This window comes from Atractosteus spatula, chromosome 1 (genome assembly GCF_055471065.1).
Source record: "Atractosteus spatula isolate fAtrSpa1 chromosome 1, fAtrSpa1.hap1, whole genome shotgun sequence".
Classification (NCBI taxonomy): Eukaryota; Metazoa; Chordata; class Actinopteri; order Semionotiformes; family Lepisosteidae; genus Atractosteus; species Atractosteus spatula.
In genome coordinates, this window is record NC_142706.1 from 48,462,871 (window position 1) to 48,485,538 (window position 22,668).

General features: G+C 35.8%; 2 protein-coding genes across 2 annotated transcripts in view; both read right to left on the bottom strand.

Moving 5' to 3' along the window:
* Positions 1-11,887, bottom strand: part of col25a1 (collagen type XXV alpha 1 chain) — a 104,287-nt gene extending 92,400 nt beyond the window's left edge. Inside the window, exons 1-2 of the mRNA XM_088920780.1 lie at positions 11,812-11,887; positions 11,323-11,413 (exon numbers count right to left, since the gene is read on the bottom strand). Of these exons, the coding sequence (XP_088776906.1) occupies positions 11,323-11,413; positions 11,812-11,887 (167 nt within the window). The remainder of the gene's footprint in view (positions 1-11,322; positions 11,414-11,811) is intronic.
* Positions 11,888-19,922: 8,035 nt separating this feature from the next.
* The window catches only part of LOC148841002 (collagen alpha-1(XXV) chain-like), a 117,535-nt gene continuing 114,789 nt past the window's right edge, over positions 19,923-22,668 (bottom strand). The window contains exon 4 of the mRNA XM_088920793.1: positions 19,923-19,984. Coding sequence (XP_088776919.1) covers positions 19,923-19,984 — 62 coding nt within the window. The remainder of the gene's footprint in view (positions 19,985-22,668) is intronic.

Here is a 22,668-nt window from a genome sequence, read left to right on the forward strand (position 1 = left end):
ACTGAGCTACCTGCAGTGAGGATAAAGTCCGTCTGGGACTTCCAGCAGTTTCACCAGTTTTTCTCGTTTTCTGGAATCAGTTAATGCCTTCTAGCAGATTTGTTGCAAACTACTATAAAACAGCTCAATCAGAGATGTAAATCCTGCTATTATCTCATTTGTTGCTTAAAAATAATATAAATTTTGCCTCCTGTGGTTACTGCCAGGCACTCCCCTTGATAAGCATGAATATGAAGCTACAGTACTGTATATGCTAAATATTTGTCACATATCGACTTGAGTTACTGTATATATAGCAAAGGTAGTCCTCCATTATCAGACAAGACTCATCTGAACTCTCACAACAGTTAGAAAAAAGAGTAAAAACTGCAATCACTAAGTTTATTTGGAAGGGTAAACATCTCAAATTAAACTCTCTACCATATGAAAAATGTGCATGTGTCTTAGAGTTATGCAACTTCCGATTCAATCATTGTCATTCGTGGGGCCTTAAGTTATGTTATAAGTAATTTTCAAACTAACATCTCAGTGATGCAGCACCTGAAGTCAAACAGCCTCATTTACAGACATTTCTTAAACAATCTTCTCACTCTGGCACCTTAATCACCATAATTTAAGTATCACAATTTCCATTCATAGCATGCAGCTTAATAATCAAATACTGTACATGCAATGGATTTAGCTATTATCACTTAATTGCATATCAATTTTATTCAATAGTATAACCGACAATGCGTCAATACATGTAAAAAAATAATCATGAAGATTATGTACAGTATGTAATGTATACATCTTCAGAGATTAAAAGTAATATAATCAGAAAATGAGTTCAGTAACTTGTAAGCTGCAGGAGCACATACAAAAATTATAGAGTGAAAAAATAAGAAAAGGCAGCTTACAAGGAGCACATACTGTAAATGTCACTTCAGTTAAAGAAAGCAGCCAGTGTCTTGTATTATGCTGTTAAATGTAATCATAGTCAGTTGCTGTATCAAATATTTAGCATCAAATCATGTTTTCAAAATCCCTTTTAAAATGTGTTTAAATATTTTATGATGCCCTGTGACACTGAGGAGCAAGCCAGTATACTGTATCTTCTAGCGCAGTGGTTCTCAAACATTTTCGATGACGGAACCCTTTTCTGTCTAAGTTAATGTCGCAGATCCCCAGCAACCTTTTTTCTTACTTTTCAGGATTAGCTATGGCACTGTTCTGCAAAAAGTATTCTAGGACTGCTATTCAGAGGCACTTTAGCCAATTATTAAGGAAGAAATTATCGATTGCTTTTGTTTTAAGCATTGTATGAGCCCACTGAGTTTATTTCAGTCATTTATTAATCACATTAGGCTAGCAGCCAAATCACCCTGCAACTCACAACTGGCAACCCACTGAAGCTAAGCAGGGCTGAGCCTGGTCAGTACCTGGATGGGAGACCTCCTGGGAAGCTATGGTTGCTGCTGGAAGAGGTGTTAGTGGAACAAGCTGGGGGTGCCCAACCTGCGGTACAGTATGTGTGGGTCCTAATGCCCCAGTATAGTGGGCGCTGTCTTTCGGATGAGATGTTAAACCGAGGTACTGACTCAGTGGCCATTAAAGATCCCCAGGCATTTCTCGAGAAGAGTGGGGAGTTATCCCAGTGTCTGGGCCAAATTTCCCCCCTCAGCCCTTACTGTGGCCTCCAAATTGTCCCCATGTGTGATTAGCTTGCACTTGCCCTGCGAAGGACTGGCGCCCTGTCCAGGGTGTACCCTGCCTGGCGCTCGTTGCTTGCCAGGTAGGCTCCAGCTTCACTGCTGCCCTCACCAGGAAAAGCAGAAGTGAAAACGGATGGATGAAAACTTGTCTGCGATTAGCACCCTTACAGTTCAATACAGCTTAATCACTGAGATAGTCGTTGAGAATAAAAGAATCAAAGTTCTAACTGCCAGTTGAACCAAGGAAGAAGAAAACCAGAAGGGTTTAATCCAGAATTTTTAATCAACATTAACTTCAAACCAGCAGAAACAGAACAATCTCAGTGTGATGAGTGAGTTTGATTCTTACTTCTACAATTTTTTTAATATTTGGAGTTATAGATGTAAGTTGCAGTCTCAAACTTGCAATACTTCGTTTTTGTGGACACGTACGACGAAAATCCAGTTTCACATAGTCTAGTAAGACATTATTTTCTATCATTGCGAGAGTTTTTGAGATTTGCCGGATGGCGAAATGGCAAACATCTCCAAACAAGATAGAAGAGCAGATAGTAGAGGAAATTTCATCCGATACCTTTGAGGTACCTTCTGGCTCTAGCAGCGAAAGCCATCGTAACTCACATTTTTTTATTGATAGCAATTTTGTTTTTCTTGTAGCCTATGTGAGAGCTCACGGAAACTCTGCGGATGTCCCGCTAAACCCAAGAGTAACTATCAGTTCATCAGGACTTGATTGTTCTTCTAAAGCAAACAAAATATGCCAAACAATGATCTTTTACATCCTTAGTTTCAACATTAACTGCAGATACACTGTCAGTTGTGTTGATCAGTTGTTCTGATTATTTGTCTTTGCTAATTAGTAATATACCATATATAAGTACTACTTGCTCAGCTGGCTTCCTGTAAGAATTGTCCCACAGTTTATTACATGTTTGTTGAGAAATGTGCATATGCTGGGATGGCTGACCTTTTCCAGTGGAATATCAGCACACATCAATGCTTCTGTCAAATTTTAAATTACAGAGTTCCAAGCTTTTTTTCTTTTCTTTTTTCTACAGAAGACTCATTTTCACAAGTTCAGTCTTAGGCTTTTGTTTTTTGTGTTTTTGTGATTTTAATTGTAAGTCAATTATTATCCCTTGAGAGCAGTCCGATGATAAATTACATGTTTTTGCAAAATATGTTACATTCATATACCAGGAGGATATTTTTTGCACTCATACAATCAAGTTCTTTTTGACACATTTTGAGGCTTTTTAAATTTTTTTATGCTTTTCTTTAATTGGGTCAATTTGTTGATTTGCACCAATAACCTCTTCACAATTAGCTTCTTCTAGTATAAGTAATTGCAGTTCCTTTGCAGAATACCTACAGATTGCTGAGATTAGAGTACTCACAGGGGTGATGGAGGACAATGTCTAACCTACAGGTCAGGAGGCCTGAATATCACTTCAGGTTCAACTCATTTCCATTGCACCCACTAATGGTATAGTTTTATCCCGACTGTCTTGTTTTTGGAATCCATTGGATTAGGATTTGGTGCTTCCTTGCAGACAACAATATCTGTGTGACCTCTTGTGGCAACACTGAATTCTTCTTTTCTTTAGTACTATCTACATGTAACCTTCAATAGCAAAGATCCATGCTGGCTTTAGAGCCTGGGTGTTATGGTCATCGTGAGCTCACTTACTATACCGTATGCTTGTTTATTCTCTTTTTCCGAAATCACACTCTTCAGGTTCTATAGGTACAATATATACAGTACAGCAGCTGTGTGCAAGTACAGATCGTTTGTAAATATCATTGACTTTGTTTCAGAATTTTATTGTCTTACTCCTTAATTAAAATGCTTGATCACAAAAATGAAACTGAGCACTTTGCCTAAAGTTCCTTCATATGGTACATTCTTAGTGTGTTATATCTTCTCTCGTGTTACATAATCCTGAAAATTCCTGTCAACACCTTTTTTGTCTCTTTCGCTGATACTTTACAGTATATAGCAAAATCTATGCTTGTTTCACAGAGAAGACAACAAAACAATATCTGGATACAATAAGTAAATTTTTGAAGAGTGTGATACTGAATATAAGACAGAATATGATGAATATGAGTCTATAGGCAATCTGTAAACATCAAAGACAACTTTTTAGTAACTTTCTCAGCTTAATTTCTGTTATATGGACAAGCTACCCAGTAGGAGTAGTGGGTAAACTAGCTTCATAGACTCTTCTATAAATGGCAGTTCAACAGCTTTAGTTCTCTTGACTCAGTCCCACATTGGGGGACCTTCTTTACCACAAATAGAACAATATTGTTTGGCTCTGTTGCAATAAAACATTGTCTGGCTGCTGTAAGTGTGTTTTAATGACTGAGTGCTAGAGATGTTCATATATAAGAACAAAGAGCAACTTTGTTTAGGTTATGTGATGATTGTGATTTTTTAAGTTAATCACAAGTTTCACCAATACTTTACTCATCTGCCTGATAAATCTGTGACTGGATTCCTTTAAGTGATTGTTTCTGTTCCACTCAAGACCTTAAATTTGGTCCAGGTGTTACTACTTATTTAAGGAATAATCTTAATTAGGCTTTTATATGTTAATCTCTGACTCAATTTTTAAGCATTTAAAATATATCAGCTTTCCCTTTTGTAAGCTGCAAGAGCTTAGTGCTCTGATTATCAACCTGAACATTCCCCCAGTACTTTATAAAAATAACCATCTGGAACAGCAAATGATGAACTTAATCAGCCACATGGAACCAATCACTTTCTCTTGGGATATTACTTGTCTAGTGTTCTGTATAATGACTACTGGTTTATAGCTTGTTTTATGTTCATTTCTACTTTTAAAACCAAACAAATAACGAAAACAAACATTTATGAAAATGTTTAAGAAACCAGTTATGAAACTGCACATTCATTGAAATGCCATTGATAGCCAAAGTTCAGAAAATTAAATGGGTATAAGAATAAAGAATAAAGAAAGGTGGTACAAGTAAGAAACTTAATAAAGTTCTTACCATTTCGTTGCTTAGCCAGTTGATCAATTTGTCACATACAAAACAGCAGTATGCCTGGCACGCTTCAATTACAAAGGATACCTGCTTCAAAGAGGACCTTTGAATGTGCACCACCAGGGGTGTCGATAGCAGGTCCTTGTTAAATATGTAAGAGGTAGATGGCAGGTCATAACTTATAAGACTCTCTATAAAGCTGGGGTAACAATTGTTGTAAAACAAGGTAATAAAGGGAAATAATTTACACTGGCTGCCTCGTGCAGTAAAGCACAGCAGCAAAAGAATCAGAATCAGGACATTTTTAGTCACACCAAGCATTTTACGTCTCAGTCAAGAGAACAGTTCTTTTTTCCACATTGGATTTGCCTTATGGAGAAACTGAACTTTGTGAACTTACAAATAAGCTTTTGGGTGAAGCCAACCTGACAATTCTTAAAGGTTGCAAAAAGAACTTAAATGGGATGCTTATAGGAAATGTGTTAAAAGTTGAATTTAGTTACCATAAGATGGTTCATCAACAGGCAGGGTAAAATGCAGAGAGTAGAAAGATTAATTACACAAGAACATCTAAATATTGAAAAGGCCTTCCTTAACTGATGAGTCAAAAATTCGAGAAGGTGACAGTGGGTGAATTCTAGCCATTTCTGCTTTTTAGGTGATTTTTTAATGTGTTACTATTTTTTGTGTGCTTTGTGGGATCTGTTGAATCCTTTTTGACTTTTTCCTTTTGAACTTAGAAAGCTAGTTTTAAAGGAAGCTAATTGATTTTACAGTTGTATTTTACGGATTTATGATTCTGTTTTCATTTAACTATTGGTGATTGATGAAAGTGTAATAAGCTTTAGATTTATAACATAATACGCTTAGTAGAAAGTTTAATAAGCTTTAAATAAGCAGCGTTTTTAATCTATCACTTATCTATCTAATCTATCCGTCAATCTTCTGTCTCTAAAAGGTTCCCCTAGGGAAGTTTCACATGCACCAATAATAATCAGAGCAATGAGGCAGGCATGGAGTACCACAAATAGATGGTGATTGTTAAGGAATCTGAAATTAAGGATAAGCTGGAACAGAAAACCACAGTGGAAAAATGATTTGTAAATTGCATATAGAAGTGGTATCCCAATTAGTACACCATAAAATGGTTTTAAGATTCCAGATGTTTAAAAACTGATATGATCAGCACTAGCAGCTTATCATAAAACATTCATGCTGTCTGCATTTTCCTAACTGGGATCATTAGGAAGGTCACCTTCCTGTTTAGGTTTATACCATTAAAAGCAAGAAAAAAGAGAGACAGTGATAGACCATAGACTGTTTGATACTGTGCTAGGCAGTGGCAATTCTTTGAGCTGTGTAATTTTACCATATTCTAGATCATTGGCAAATACATTTTCAGAGACCTTTCTATTCACAGGGCACATTGCATACAGCTTCCTGCAAACTAAACTTGGTTGTACATGGAATTGCGCAATGAATGTTTGGGAAGTTTGGCTTGAAACACTGCACCCTATTAATGCAGAGAAAATAAGACACAGTGACATAGCTCTCAGTTGAAGCCTAGTTCAGACAGTGACGTATGTTGTGTGTGAGACAGACAGAGACGGAAGGAAATCTTTGAGTCTCCTATTTACACCACTTCTCAGTAATAAAATACTACTTTGACCATGTTCTGCAGAACAAAGATCCAACTGAACATGAGACTTATACCAGATGGAAAACTGAGCAGTTTTTACACTGTACTCTCAGAACAGTTTGCACAAAATCTGAATTAAAAGTTGCCTAGTCAAATACATTCTTCTGAAAATAAATTTAGACCATGCAGTCATTGCATCCAAGTTAATATGATGATAGGGTTTGACAAAAACAAGCAGATTACCATTAACCTTTCAAGTAATACTCTGTATCATTTTGGACAGAACAAACATGAACAGTCAACCTTAGACCACTTTGTCTGATCTTCATTAGAGATCAGATGACAATAGGTATCAATTTCTTTAGTGTACATGATTTAAAATATACATAGATTCATGTACTGTACCATTGTGGTAGTGGGACTTATTGCACCCTCATAACATATTACAACTCCAAGCTGCAGCTGCACAATTTGTCACTGAAATGAATGATTTAACATGAACTGCACATTTTCCTAAATATAAATTGTAAAATAAAATATCTGTGCTGTCATCAGAGGAAAGGAAAAATTAAAAACAATAAAACCGTCGAACTTCCTAAACACCTGTCTCATATCACTCACAAACTGCTGCAACTAAATGCAATTTCAAGTCGGCAAGCCTTTGTGTTGGGGAAAAATTTAGATTAATAGACTTTGCAATTGAAATTGTAGGTGCTCATTGTGGGTGACCCCCTTCTTCTAACTGTGCAAAATACAAAGAAGCATGAAAAGGCAGGAGTGGTAACTTAAATAAATAGATTAATATTTTTCCAATTCAAATTCAAATATTGCAAGAAGAAGGTTAATGAAGTACAGTATAATGGAATGTTGATGTATCCTTTGTCATGTTCTGTTTTAAGGACATATGCATTGGATTTGGGCAATGTTCTATCCATAAAGAGCCTATTGTTAGTTGTTTATTTAAGGAATGAGAACAGAAAATTGAGAATGAAAAAAACAATTTTATAAAAGTGAGGAAGAAATGTATTGATACTGTGTACGAAATAACTTCACTGACCCCAAAACCGACATAATGACAATGTCTGGAAAGCAAATCAAGTTGTTAATTTGTCTTAAACAGCCCAAATTGACTGCCTAGATGTTTCTTTTTTGCTTACATTACATATTCCAAAGCTAATCTGTCCATCTGTATCCAAGCATGTTATCAAAGCAATAGTAAACATAATGGCATGCATTTTGGGAAGAATATATGCAGTAAGTGGTACAAGAGGGATTTAAGAAATGCATCCTGCATAAAAACTAAAAGTTTCATTGAAAGCTGATTATCTTGATGAGATTTCAGTTTTAAAATATATGCTCTTACTTCTTTGTAATCTACATGTGTATATTATTTAGTTCTCCCTCTGCAGCCAAATTGTATGTGTGTCATGTCATGAGACACTGATTGCATGACAGTAATGCAAACATTTTCAAAGCACCTTTCCAAAAAGTTGGTTCTTTAGGATGGCCAACTTTGCATTTTCACAAATTCCTCTGCAACTAATTGTCTAAAATGCATGAAATGGAAATTGAGAGCAACCCTTTTCTCCATCTTACTATTAGCGGTGACTTCACCAATTGAATTAAGAAGTAAATTTTACTTACAGTTCCGTGGGATCTTAAATGAACTGTAAAGTAGTCATTACTTCATTTAACATCCTCAGTTTAACATCTAATCCTAAAGATGCATCTAATCCTAAAGAGCAGTCTCCTAGTCTCCGCCTCAGAGAACATGTTAGGGCTGTGAAGATTAAGGATTTCTCCAAGCCCATAGTTTCTCATTTCACCTCAGATGGCCATGATCACACTGATCTCTCTGTCTCTGTTCTCAAAGAAGGGTTTTTCAACTCCCATAGCAGAAAAACAACAGGAACAAAACTCATCCTGAAACTAGGTTCACATCATCCCCCTTCTCTCAATGACTTATTTTCATGTAATCTTCTCCATTCTCATGCAGGTTTTGACTTCACAACTTTCTTCACCCCTCTCAACTGTAAATTCCTAACTTACCCTTGGATTCTGATAATTGATTTGAATTAGGAAAAGCAGTAGTCTCAGTACAGATCATTGTCCAATGTGACCATTTACTGTGTATGTGCATTCTGTTCTCATACTACTGACTGATTCTCAGTCCAAAAATTTCTCTAAATGCATACTGCCTACAATTTGAGAATTAATCTTTTATGATCAACTATTAAAGGGCTTCTGAAGATCTAAATACATCAGTTTGAGTATCTGTATATCTGCATGTATATCTGTGTGTATCCATTACTGTTGTTGCTTTTTTGAAGAACTTTAACAAATTATTGAAGCACGGTCTATAGTATCTTTTCTAAATCTATGTGGACTTTCCTCTAACATATATTACATCTAAGAGGAGCTTTAATATAAACAAAACAAATTGAGAATAAAAATAACTAAAATAATACATGCTTATTAAATATCCCATAAATGTTTTTCTAAACAGTAGTGACTAAACATTAGTCTAATCTAAACATTAGTGTGCTTAAAAAAATTCAAAATAATTTTCCTTTTTTCAGAACATAATGTACCAAAAATGTAATTGTATCACTGAGGAAAATGATTATAGTGGCTTTGTTTAGCAAACCTCAAACCTTTGTTTGCCTAGATAATGCATTTGTATCACTTTTAAAAATATTCATTAGGTATAAAGTCATCAAAGTGTGACCAGTTTATGAATTTGAAATGCTGTACAGCTAAACAAGGACATTTAAATTTTAAGCACAAAATGTGCACAAAATCTAAAGCACCATTTGAAATGAATAACAACTAAAGCTTAGTTTTTCTAAGTAAGGCTGACAGAAAGGCAATCAATTCCCATACTACAAAGAGTAAAACTTGATCCATAGGGATGTCGTTCTATTCAGTATGTTCTTTCTAACCAAAAAGCTTTAGGGAGTTTGTATCAAGTTTATTCCCATCACGAATGTTAGTGTTTTAATTTATTGAGTGTTTTTCAAAGTAAATGGAAGCCTCTGTTGCTGCCCTACTCACAGAAATGTGAGATTATAGCTTATGTGAAGGACTTCTGATGCAAGCCTGCTAGAGATATAGAAAGAAGCGACCACCTGCATTAACTTAGGGACTGACCCAGGGAGCTGGGCGTTGGAAGCCATAGGAGGCCGAATGGATTAACTTACTGCTTTTACAGCTTTTGAGGCGCATGCCATTATAGTTATTTAATCACACTTTTCTAAAAGTCCATAAATTATTTTAACAGAGCACAGAAGGCCTGCTTGACCCGGTTACCACTGCCTGCCTTGCACTGTCAACTACAAATGGTTATATATGGAGCCTTTCGTCTTCGAGAAGGAACCCAGACATTTTCCATACGCATTATGAGTAGTTTTAGGATCTGTGATCTCCCCTGATTTAATGAAGTGAGACACTTTTTGGTAGAAGAACTGGCAACAAATCTGTCTTGGTAATGAGGTTATTGAAAACCACACTTCTTTTGATTACAGGAAATGGTCTTTATATTATTGAGAGCAGGGATAAAAATGTTATTGTAATCATCTAGTACAATAACCAAAGAGCAGTGCAACTATTCAGACTAAGAGTGATGCTAATAAAATGTGGGGATGCAGGAAATAACTGCTATTTGATTCAGAAATTTGATTTGTAATGGATTTTTTGTTAAATGAATAACAAAAACATTTTTGTTATATGAATATATATTAAATAAAAATCAAGTCTCATTTGCAGGTTAAAATCTGCAATAATTAATCATTTTTATTCCTATTGACTTTCCATTCAATCACGAGATTTGATGCAAAACATACCTTTGTAACACGGTACATGCGAAAACAGTGTCAGTTTAGCTCCCTCACTACTATTACTACTACAGTGGTACAAAGAATTGGATTGGTCATGTACAGAACATATGGCACTGTACATTGCACATGAAGACAGGAAGTCCAAAATTTAATGCATCAATAAATTTCTTAGTAGTACATACCAGAACAAGAGTCCCCAAGCTTCTATAAAGATACTAGTAAAATCTCAAAGAAACATTGTTTCCATTTATTTACATGATCTCTTTTACGACATATATACAGTATGTATATTTTCTGCTATAAGTGTGCAAAGCAGCTGTTTCAATGCAGCAATTATTCATTATTTTTGCTTAAATTTGAGAAGAGGCACTTTTGATTAAATAACCTCACGATAAATTAAATGTTTTAATTCATTTAACTGTCAATATTAGGATATATAACTACACACATTAAAACAAAAAAGTTTGAAATCACTGTATCAAATATTTTTCCCATAATCAAAATCTCACAAAACATAAAATATTTTTATGAAACTAAAAGATATGTGAATAAGTGAAAATTTTTCCTTACACTTTTGTTTCAGCAACACTATTAGTTTTTACACACATGAAATCGTTTCTTTATATTTGGACTCACATCAACAAACCTGCACGGGGAGATACCCCTCTGCCCCAGCCACACATCTAGCTCTGCAATATCTTACAGGAAAGGTAGCAATGATTGGTGGAGCACTACATTTCTCACTGACATCACTGCAAGCCTTGGAAGTCATAGACGTCTCTGTTGCAAATCTGAGAGAGCCCAATGTGCCAAATCCTCAAAACACCCCATGTTGTTCTTCTTATTGTACACTACCACTTGGCTTGGTCAGAGTGATCTAGCGACATCGCCTGGACTCAAACATTTGACTGGGTGCTCCATCTGCACCTGGAGAAAGTCTTGATTGGTTAACGGAATAGGGGCACTTCTGCTTATTTTCGTAAATATTCTATCAACTCATTTATGCAACTTATTGCTTTTTCCCCATTAAACATAAAAGAACCTTAACCTTCTTCAACAGAATAAATGAGTAAGCTTCTCTGCAATGTCAGTCAATGTAGTACTTCTTACTGCATCTTTATAATTGGGTAATTGTTACCTCATTAGAAGGACATCATACACACAGGAAAATACTTTCAAGCAAAGCAAGGTGGTTCCTTTTGCGAAATCAGAGGTACTTACAGGAGGTCCTGAAAAAGATAGGAAACAAAAAAGACAAAAGAAATATTTATGACAAAAAGCAGATAAAACAATGACTGTTCAAAATAAAAGGGTTCTGTGCTCACCAGACACATACAGTAATTCAGCAAATCAGTTTTCAAGTTCTTACAGTTTTCATTTCCTCATTGCAGTATAATACTATAGCAAAAACTGTTAAATGCCAGTGCATTTTTATACAAAATTAGAAAATTAAAACAAAAAGGAAGTCCTAATACATAAAATTATTTAGCTTCTAGGATGTCTAATTTCAATCTTGTCGACAACCTGGCATTAAATTTCAGCTGGACTGCAGAATTACTGTTTTATTTATACCCCTGGCATTTAACCTTGGCAAAATGACAAAATGCTCATCTCCGTATCCTCTTACGCCACTGTTTGCCAGTAATGAAAGATCCTAGCAGGCACCTGGCTTTCCGGAAGCAACCATTCTTTCCTTCATACATGTCTGCTGTTTGTTAAATATGTCACAGTTTTGTGAGGTGATACTGACACATTTTTCCAATTATTCCAATTCAAAAGGATCTGTGCAGTGCTGCTTCAGGAGCCTATCAAAGAGTTTTTTTAGATCATATCTGATATTTGGCTCCTATTAGTGAGAGCAGCTGTTTTACCTAAAACCAGCAGCTTTTTTATTAGTTTTTTTTGTTTCTCCAAACTTCTGAGTAAGGTATAGTGCAAATTGACTGAGCAGCTGCTCTTTAGAGACTTAATTTCAATGCTTTCAAGATTTTCAATTTTTTATTGTTCATTGAGACTAGCTACTTATTTTGTTGCAATTTTGTTTTTATGTTGTTCTTTTTGTTAAAAATATACAAGGAAAGATAAATAGCCCCCAAAAAGTCGTCTTTTGAGATGAAAACAAAACATTGTCCATCCAGCTAGGAAAGTTTTGGGGAAGCTGCAAATTCTGTGAATTGTAACATTTTAAAATAATGGAAAGTAAAACAAGTAAATGTGAATGTGGATATTCAATGATTATAACATTCTTCATAGGAAACAAAAGTTTCTTTAAAAATAAGAAACAGTGTGTCATGCCATTTCAGTCATATTTTTGTATATTCCAGAACATATGAATTCCATTTACATGAAAGTTTATTGTATCAAGTTATCAGACTTCAAGTAATGCTACCAAAATGTCATTCATTAAAAATTAAAGTGACTAAATACAATTAAATTTAGTCATTTGAACCTTTATTTGTAAGGTTCAAATTAATTTAAACAAATGATAAATGCTTATATAATAAAGGCTAATAAAAACAGCAGTACAATTTTGTAAAGCACTTTTGTCAGTTATTTCAGATGATTGTACAAATTTAAAGGTTTCTGTGCTTACTAGACACATACAGTAATTCAGCAACTCAGTTTCCACGTTCTTACAGGTTTCATTTTCTCATTTCAGTATAATACTATGGAAAAAAATGTGAAATGCCACAGCACCTTTATACAGAATTTAAACAAACAGTAATTTCCATGTTGCTTTTACTACAGTATATTAAAAGTTAACTTGCCTTTAGTATCATTTTGTGCCCTGAAACAGAACCCACAAGACACTTGATCATTGGCAGGGTAGCTCATGAAATCTGAATATCCATATATTCATGGTGTAACATGGAGTAATATGTATTGGCAGCATGAAGTACAGAATGAGACTTAATTTCATGAGTCAGAATGAGACTCCTTTAGACCTCGAGCTTCTTTAGTTACTGTGAAGGCCTGACAGGATCTTGCATTCTCCAAAACCATCAAATTATTATTACTGTTATTGGTGTTGTTAATAATAATAATAATAATAATAATAATAACTCAGTCACTTATATAGCGCTTTTTGGACACTCCACTCAATTGCTTTACAGGTAATGGGGACTCCACTCCACCACCACCAATGTGCAGACCCAACTGGATGATGCTATAGAAGTCAATGTGTGCCAGTAATCTCACCACACATCAGTTTGCAGTTGGGAAGAGTGGCTTCAATTCATAGATGGGGATTATTAGGAGGCTATGATTGGTAAAGGGAAATTTGACTAGGACCCTGGGGCAACACCCCTACTCATTTTGTGAAATGTCCTGGGATTTTTAATGACCCCAGAGAAGACTTTGGTTTTATGTCTCATCCGAAGGATGGTGCCTTTTTTACAGCATAGTGTCCCCATCACTATACTGGGGCATTAGGACCCACACAGACCACAGGGTGAGTGCCCTCTACTGGCCCCACTAATACCTCTTCCAGCACCAACCTTAGATTTACCATGAGGTCTCCCATGCAGGTACTGAACAGGCTCACACCTGCTGAGTTTCAATGGGTTGCCAGTTGCAGGGTTATACTGCTGCTGGTTGCAGAGATGGTTGCTGATTGCAGCCCCTAAAAGGGGCTCTGCAACCCAGTTCTCAACAGCACAACAGGTACAAGACAAAACTGGTGGACAAAGGCTACAGCTGAATGAGACCTCCATGCCATTGGATAAAAGTCTCGTTTATTTAAGACATGTGTAGACGATTGTATGCCATGGTTTCTCTACAACTCATGTACAAGTGTTCTCAGTCACCAGAATATTTTCTCAGTACTACAATGACCAAGTTATGGTGATGTAAGCAGGATAGGTGATATCTGGAAGCTCGTAGTCATGAGATCAGGCAGAAGGGAAGCTTCTGAGGGGCTTATCTGCTAAACACTTTTTGGGAGGAGTTAGCATACATAGAAGGCATCCCACTGGATGTATTTATCTCTTCCTGACTAGATAAATACATTGAGTGGGATCACCTTATCACCTTCTGGTTGTCTTAAACAGTAAAAAAGTAGTAAACTTTTAGATCTGGAAAATTAGGACCCTAGAATATTGTCCAAAGTATGGCCATCCAGAATGCCAAACAGCATTTGTTACCTGAGATCTCTGGAGATACAGTATGACACTTAAATTGTTGAACTGAGTGAAACCTGGTTATTTGAATAAAGGCAACTCAATGAACATGGAGATGTCTATATTCATGGAATTGGATTTGCAACAAAGAATGAAATCAATCACCTTAATTAGTTCTCTGTGCAAATCAATAAGCACCTCCTGATTGTCTTAAACTTACAGGGAAGGAATACACCTTCTGAACATAATTGAATGTATTCTCCCACTGAAATGATAAGACCAAGGAAGTTTTTTAAGTCAAGCTCAACCATGTTCTTTGTGGAATCCTGAAAGATAACAGATTTATTCTTCTTGGAGTTTTTAAAGCCAGGGTTCTCTAGAATGGAACTATTGAAGAAGCTGGAAATGTCAGCTCCAATTACTTTCTTCTCCTGGGAGGGCATGGACTTATCATCACCAACACTCTGTGTGACTAGAAAAACAGACGTAAAAACATTGTGGACAATAAACAGACAGAAACAATGATGGTTTAAACACTGCCTGTACTATCATGATTGATGAAAATCTCCACATCACGAGAGCAATGACAGGACCTCAGAATTGCAACATCTTAGCCATTTTATTATGCCTAACAAACTACCTCCCAAACATCACCTGTGGAAGAAGCAATGTTATTGGAAAATCAACACTGATGCATTAGAAAATCCAGCCAAAATAAGGCATTTTCAAGAATGCATTAGTGAAAAGCTCTCAAGCCTCAACCAAGAATAAGCTCTCGTCCTACACATTTGTAGTGAAGAGGTAATCTAGAATAGATTCCAAGGATGCCTTCATTTTCACAATATTTAAGAAGGAAGACAAATCCAACATTTGAAATTACAGAGTGATGTCTCTGATGTCCATAATGGGCTAGACCACTATAAAACTTCTCTTGAATTGTCTCTCTTTTTTTGCTGAAGAACTTGTCCCTGAACCCCAGTGTAGATTCAGACCATCAAGAAGTACAACTATCATGATTTTTATACCCCATCAATTACGTTAAATGTTGTGAAGAAAATGGCCTCTCCACAAAGCACTCTTTGACTTGACAAAGGAGTTCAATTTTGTGAATCATGAGGCACTCTGGAAGACCCTCCTGAAGTACAGATGTCCTGAAAAATTTCTCAGCATCCTTCACCTGTTTCATGATGATATGTGTGCAGTAATCCCAAGTAATGGATCCATTACAGAGCCCTTTGGTGTCTGCATGGGAGTCATACATACATATGTCATTGCCCAAACTCTGTTTTCATTACTTGTGACTGCCTTGCTCCAGTTTGATAACTGACAAGCACACTGCTGGAGTGCAGCAGAATCCCAGAATGAAAAGTAAATTATTTGACTTCCAACAGCTCCAGTCCAAAAGTAAAACCACTCTGACATCAATCATCTAGCCCCAGTATCCTGATGATGCAGTAAATGCCTTGAAAAATACGAATATCTAGACAACTGCCAACACATTTACTGAGACATACGAGAAGCCCAAAATTCTCAGCCAGCTAGCTCCACAAGCACAATTTGATTCCGATTCACAGTGAGCAACTGAACAATGCAAAGGACTACAGATAGTTCAGTAGCTATCTTTTATAGAAGGCTGATACTGACAAGAAATCATCAATTGAAACTGCAATTGCAGCCATTAGTCATGGGAGGAAGTGGGCATTTGACGACTGCAACATAAAAACCAAAAACAGTCACTATTCCTACTTTACCGTACAGTGAAGAATCATGGACATCATACAGAAGATACTCAAATGGACTAGAGTTATTTCAGCGACATTATTTTTCGATGATTTTACATGGCAAATGTAATGACAGATGCACCAACTTCATTGTTCTCTCCTAAGCAGGCACCACAAGCACAGAAACTATGACCATCCACCATCATCTCATCTGGTTATCAAGTCATCTGGAGGTCAGATTCCAGACTCCCAAAAGTTCTCTTCTCCCAGTGTAGCCAAGGCATTCACAGCAGAAGAAGCATTTAAAGATAGTGTGGTGAAAACCTTTGAAGAAAGGCAGTTTCAGCTCCTGAGAGATTACAGCTCTTGACAAAACAAGACAAAAGAAATAGAACTGGGAAGAAGACCACTTGAAATCTAAAGATGTCAGAATGAGGAAGCAAAATGAACCCCTTGGAATCATGGAAGACAATGTTCCTCAACACTGAGGGATAGACCATTAATGTAAAAAGTTGGTAGAGGTTCTGTTAAATGTTTCTTCTTTATAATTGTCAATAGAATTTTACTGCTCATAAAGAAAATTCAGAATATTTTTATACTTTAATCATTGTAAGTAAATGCTGTAAAGAACTACTGTTGTTACCCAATGTGCTAAAGCTGATTGGTGAAATGCTCCACATCCCTAGCTCATTTCTTCACATTCACCCTGATATTTACAAGGTAATATATCAAATGATAGGAAATGGCAAAGGCTGTGAACTGTGTTATTCATCGTGCCATTAAGATCATTCAGAGAGACTGTCAAAGGGTAGTGATGAATGTGATTTTAAGATTCGTGAGAAACTTATTTACATTTACACCCGGACTTTCTGTACTGTACTCTACATGTACCAACAACCTACATCTTATCAATGTTGTTTGACCTTCTGTTGCTTTCAATTTCTAACAAAATCCAATTACTTGCTGCCAATTACTGTATAATATTGTTAGGACAAACTGTTACTGTCTTATGCTAATTTACCCCTTTAGTTCAGGATTATTCCATTCCCAGTGGAGCATACAATTCAAACAAAGCTTGAAATAAAGTGGTAAGTGCTTTGGAACTGTTGCTTTTGTTTTTTATTGACATTTCAATACCATGATGAAATTGGAGTAAATGTATTGCCACTGCGGCCACAGTTGTGACCAATGCATGTATTAGTCATATACTATATACGATGTTATCTGTCATTATTAGCTCTTAAATTGACAAGTAGGCTTGGAACAACACTACAAACAGCTGCAAGGGCCAAATCAGGTTAAATGAGATCAATGTCATTCCAAAACATAACCCTCTCTCACCTTGCCAGTGTTAAATGATTTTTTTATGTATAATTGTTTCAGAAAAATAAAAGGACAAAAAATATCAGATGTTATTCTTTGCCAATGATACAATTGTAAGAAAACGTTTGTTGTTTACTCTTCCTGAAACAGGATGAGAAAGATAATAATAACTAGTGACCCGTGTTGTAAAAGTCATTTTTTTCAGACAATTAAAAAATTTAGTAATATATTTAATAAAATCTTCATGCACTGGATCAAGGCAAGATTAACCTTAGGGCTTAGGAAGTAATATTATGCTTTTTAATATTTAAACATTACATACTACTGTATGTCATTATCTGCAGACTAGCATGTGTTTTTCATAAAAGTCACCTTGAAAAAAGGTATCAGCTAAATAATTTAACACTTAATTATTAATATGAATATGGAACTCATATTTAATTATTTTGAAGGGTAATGGCACAAAAAGTTCCAGAAAAAGTAGTGGAGTTAAATCTTTTAAAATGTTGTCAAACATACCTCTGCACAAAGTGTGTGGTTATGGCTTAGGTAACACTTAAACACAGAAGTTCTGGCTAAAGAAGAACTGACCACCCAAAGGGTCACTCACAGATGGGAATAAAGCATAACTCTGTGGTAGGCAGCTAGCATCTGTAACTGCCAAACTACTGTGTGGCTGCCTGTGTTGGTGAAACTAAATTATGTATTCTTTGTTGTCATAACAGTTCACAGAAACCCTAAATGTTCTAGACTGACACTTCATTCACAGCAGTTCTTTTCTTGAGGCGGCTTGGTACTTTTCCATTTTTTTAATTAACTGCTTTCTCTGGATCTAGTGTGACCAGATGAAAGCTAGCACAGCTTTTTCTACACAGACACAAACACTCATTTCGGCCTGGATTCCTGCGAGAGCAAACAAACCATGTCTAGTCAAATGTAATCAAAATGTAAAGATTTTCACGGACATCTATTCAGGTCTGGAATTGAATGCCAGTCTAGCCCACTTTAATGCTTGATAAAGAAATCAAAGACTAATAATAACATTCAAACACACTTCCCCCACACACACTCCCTGCATGCAAGAAATACAATATGATACCCCACATAGTTCCAACAAACAAGCCAGAGATGATTCACGTGCCTTTATGATCAGGCCCTGGAATTTTTGAACAATGCACAAAGATGAGCATAATAAGGTCAACAGTTCTACACTACAACCAGCACCATATGAGACATAAAGGAAATCATTATTCTTTTCAGGAGACAAGCATTCAAATAATGTTAATAGAAAGAATGTCAAACCAGGTACAACTTGAAGTACTTAGAGCTAGAAGATGCAGTTACATCTTATTTTCCCAGAACAGCTTCTTATTCTCAGAACAGCTTCTTATTTTCCCATTCAGGATAGCCACAACTATCCTTGGTCTTGCTGTTGTTGTATGGTCAAGCTCAGCAGGCTTTGTTCGCCTTGTTCTCACAGTTAACAGTGTCATGGGAGGATTCTATTAATGAAGCATATGAGGGCAATGAGCCATTCCGATATGCCGACTTAGCAAAGAAGGTAGACAAGTATGTGCTTGAGGTAGGATTTTGTGGCTTTGTGGCACACTATATAATTTGACATCTGAAATGCATTGGATTCAATTGACAGTAGTTCAAGCAAGTTTTTAAAGAAGCAGCAAAGAAGAACAGAAACGGTCTCTTGCTGAGAGAAAGATGTTACGATTTAGGTAAGTATACTGGGATGAGTTGGGTAGGGAGATGGAAGGGAGTGATGATACGATTGCCAAGGTCGAGCTGATCTTTAGCGGTTATGGGCTGGTCGATGAAATAGTGAAGAAAAGAGGCCCACACTTGTTAACCCTTGTGTTATGCCCCACCCAGTACACTCCAGATGGCTGCCATGCTGATGTGCCAAAGAGGCCACAAAAAGGTCAATCCCTGGAACCAGATATCAATCCTGGGCTAGTGGAAGGAGCTTGAAAGAAGGAAAGTGTTAAGGTGACATTTAACTACAAAACAACTTTCACTGTACTTTCTGAAAGTACTTTTTTACTTTCACTGTAACTTGCTGGCAAGAGCCAAGTATTACATAAGCATGAATTTAAAAAAAAATGTCATATAAAACAAATATAAATTTTATATAATTTAATTTATCAACCTAATGTTACTTATAGCACAATATGTTGTACATAGGGATGAAAACTTAAGAAAGGAAATATTCATAAAATCTTTTTTTCAAGTTAAAGTATGCCAGGCAAAGTCATGAAGAACTAAAACAAAAGACCATCCTCCCCCTCCTCCACCTCTTGTTCCCCTTTTCCCCAGAGGTTAAGAAATGACCCAAGAATGTACACAGTTGCTGCATAAATCAGTACTAAGCGTGTCAAAAATTAAATACACGACAGCACACTAGATGTCTTCATGAAACAGAAGGTCTGCATGTGTTGAGTAGCACCTGGTGTTTTCAGAGCATGAGATTCATTGGTTGAAATTTGCCAGCAGTATGAAGTGTAAGGCAGTAGGGTGGCAGGCGGCCCAGGTGTAGGCTTTGTTGTTAATGGAGATTTAGGACTTCAGAAGGCAACTTTGGTCTCTGGCTTGCTGCTTGGCGGCCTGTAGACCTTGTTCACATATGCTGCAGATTTGGCCACCTTTAATTTTTTTTTTCACTGCACATTCTGGATAATGTTACTGTGCTCACAGAAGTTACATTTTTATGAACCTTAAATGTACTCCTGTGGCATTTGAAACACTGTACATGTGCTATTGTTTTCTGGTTTGGGGCTTGTTTTATTATTCTGTTAGAACTGAAAGCATTTCAAATTTGTGTTTCAGAGTACACTGAGAAGAGGTTGCACAGCTGTACTGTAAGTACAATTTTCACACACCTGTGACTCTCTATGTTCCTTTCCTTTCATAAATGGGAAAATCAGACAATATGTTCACTGAAAAACAGATTTAATCACAGTAATTTGGTTCAGGGCTCATTTGAAACTATATTCTTTCAAAACTTTTTAAAAAAAAAACATATCTCACAAAAGAGATTACAGGGTAAATTGGTTGGTCAGAATATTTCTTCCTAAAATGCATAATTAAATCCAAATTATGCCATCAATCTTTTTTTACATTATGTGTCCTACAAATGAGTAGTAGGTGTATTATTCAAGGAAAGAACATTGAAACAAGTATTTTTAAATCTTGAAACATTTTAAAAAACTGAGTACTTTTCTCATTCTTTTTCTTCATCTGACATTAAACCTACAGTATCAATGATATTTAAATTAACAGTAATACTAGACTCAGAAATCTGTTTCTCATATCAGTGATCACCTAACTTCCTTTGCTACATGTAACTATTACCTTATGGATTTATGTAGCTTAAAACAGGAATCAAATTTTTCATTTGTCATCATTAGTTTTTATTACAGGAATACATTTTTTCCAACGGGGTTGGGACTTTTGCAAAACTGATGTCTCATGAGCAGTATCTAAGTCTCAGAGCTTGTTCTTCCAGTCTTTCACAGTGCATTGCAGATATGGTTGTCAAAGCTTTATAAGATTTCCTGCCTAAATTAGTTTTAATAACCTTTTTACAGCCTAAGTAAAGCTGGTGAGAAGTCTTAAGCATACTGCTGTTAAAAGATGATAGTATTTCCTAAAGTTTTATTTTTGAGCAATGAAGAAGAAAGCCTCACTTAGTAGATAAAGTATCTTAGAGCTAACTGTGATAGGTACAGGTCTCGTGCACAGTGTTTAAACTAACTGAAGATTTCGGCAGAGGAAATGAGACAAAATTTCACCGGACAAAAAAGCTACGTTCATCTCAAGGTTAATTTAAGAGGCTTCTTTAATCAAAACTTCAACGTACACTATGCATGCTGCTTTGCATTGCAATGTCACTACAGGAAATAATATTTATTCAGTTAATGTTTTCCAAACACATTAAACTGATATGTAAAATATTTGCAGTGCTTTTTCCCATTATAGCTTTTATTTTCTTGTATAAATATGCACCTTTTGCATATGTGGCTCATAAAACACTCACCTACCAATAGACTACAGCTACATACTATTTTATTTATGGAAAATAGAACAATGTTCTTCATGGGTATTCAGGGTTCTGTCTTCAGTGTTTTTGACATTTTTTGGTCTTTAAATGTGTTCTGTTCACCAGTTATTTGAACTGAAGTATAGAAACAGGCTCAGTGTGAAACTAATTTATTTTGAAAGGTTTCTGTTGCATAATGTCATTGAATTAACCCTTAATTAAGTATTTATTCACTGCACTCATGGTAACAAGAGGTGCAAAAAAATTAAATTGCTCTTTTATTTATTAGTACTGAAAAAGAAAAGCAACCAAATAATATAATCAGTAGTTCACCCAATTCCTTAATTTGACCTCATGTTTTCACTCATCTGCATGAAAATAAAAAATCTGCATCATTTTATCTAGATAATACATCATTAATTCAAATTTGATTCAAATTAGATAGCAATCGATTGAGTAGAAAAGATGGTAGTAATTGTGTTGAAAGGATTTGATAAATAATTATTTGTTTTAAGTTAAAGAAGAAAGAAAAAATCTTTAGCAGGTTTAAACAATGTAACTACTTTATTAATTCTACACATTAACATGTGTTTAAATAATGAAAGTAATTTATTACTTAAAAGGACAAAGAAAATTATTTGGAAAAAATACAACTATAATTCCTATGCATGCAATACGATGTATTCCAGCAGAATAGCATCATGATTCTTCTATTCCCAATGAATTTTTAAAGTGTGTAAGCTACTGTAGGTGAGACTAAGTGTCCATTAAAACAAAATGCTACCTTGCAGCTATTGTTGAGTTCATATATAAAGCAAACAATTTCCTCTTTGAACTGAAAAAATATACAGCAACATCCTGCTCTTCTCCACTTCCTGTACTCATTTTCTGACTCATTACCAAGGTAAAAAAATCTGTGACCCTGGGACCTAAATTTCAGGTAGAGTGAAGGTAGAAGGTAGAGTACAATGCTCTCAACCATTTTTTAAAGTCTGTAAAGACGCATAATGACTGGTTCTGTGAGAGTCATCTTTCATTCACCAAGCTCTTGACTGGTTGGTATTGAAAAAGAGTCTACAGTGACTATTGTAAGGTCCTCGTGGAATACTGCAACAGCTGCCCTTGGTTTTACATCATGTGAAGGACCACATAGTGGCCATCTGCTCTTCTATTTGGCTATTATTCACTTCTCATCTCATACCATCAATTTTTTTAGTCAGTCACTTGGATGTCCTACCAAAATCATTGGATGACACTTTGGCTGACATCAA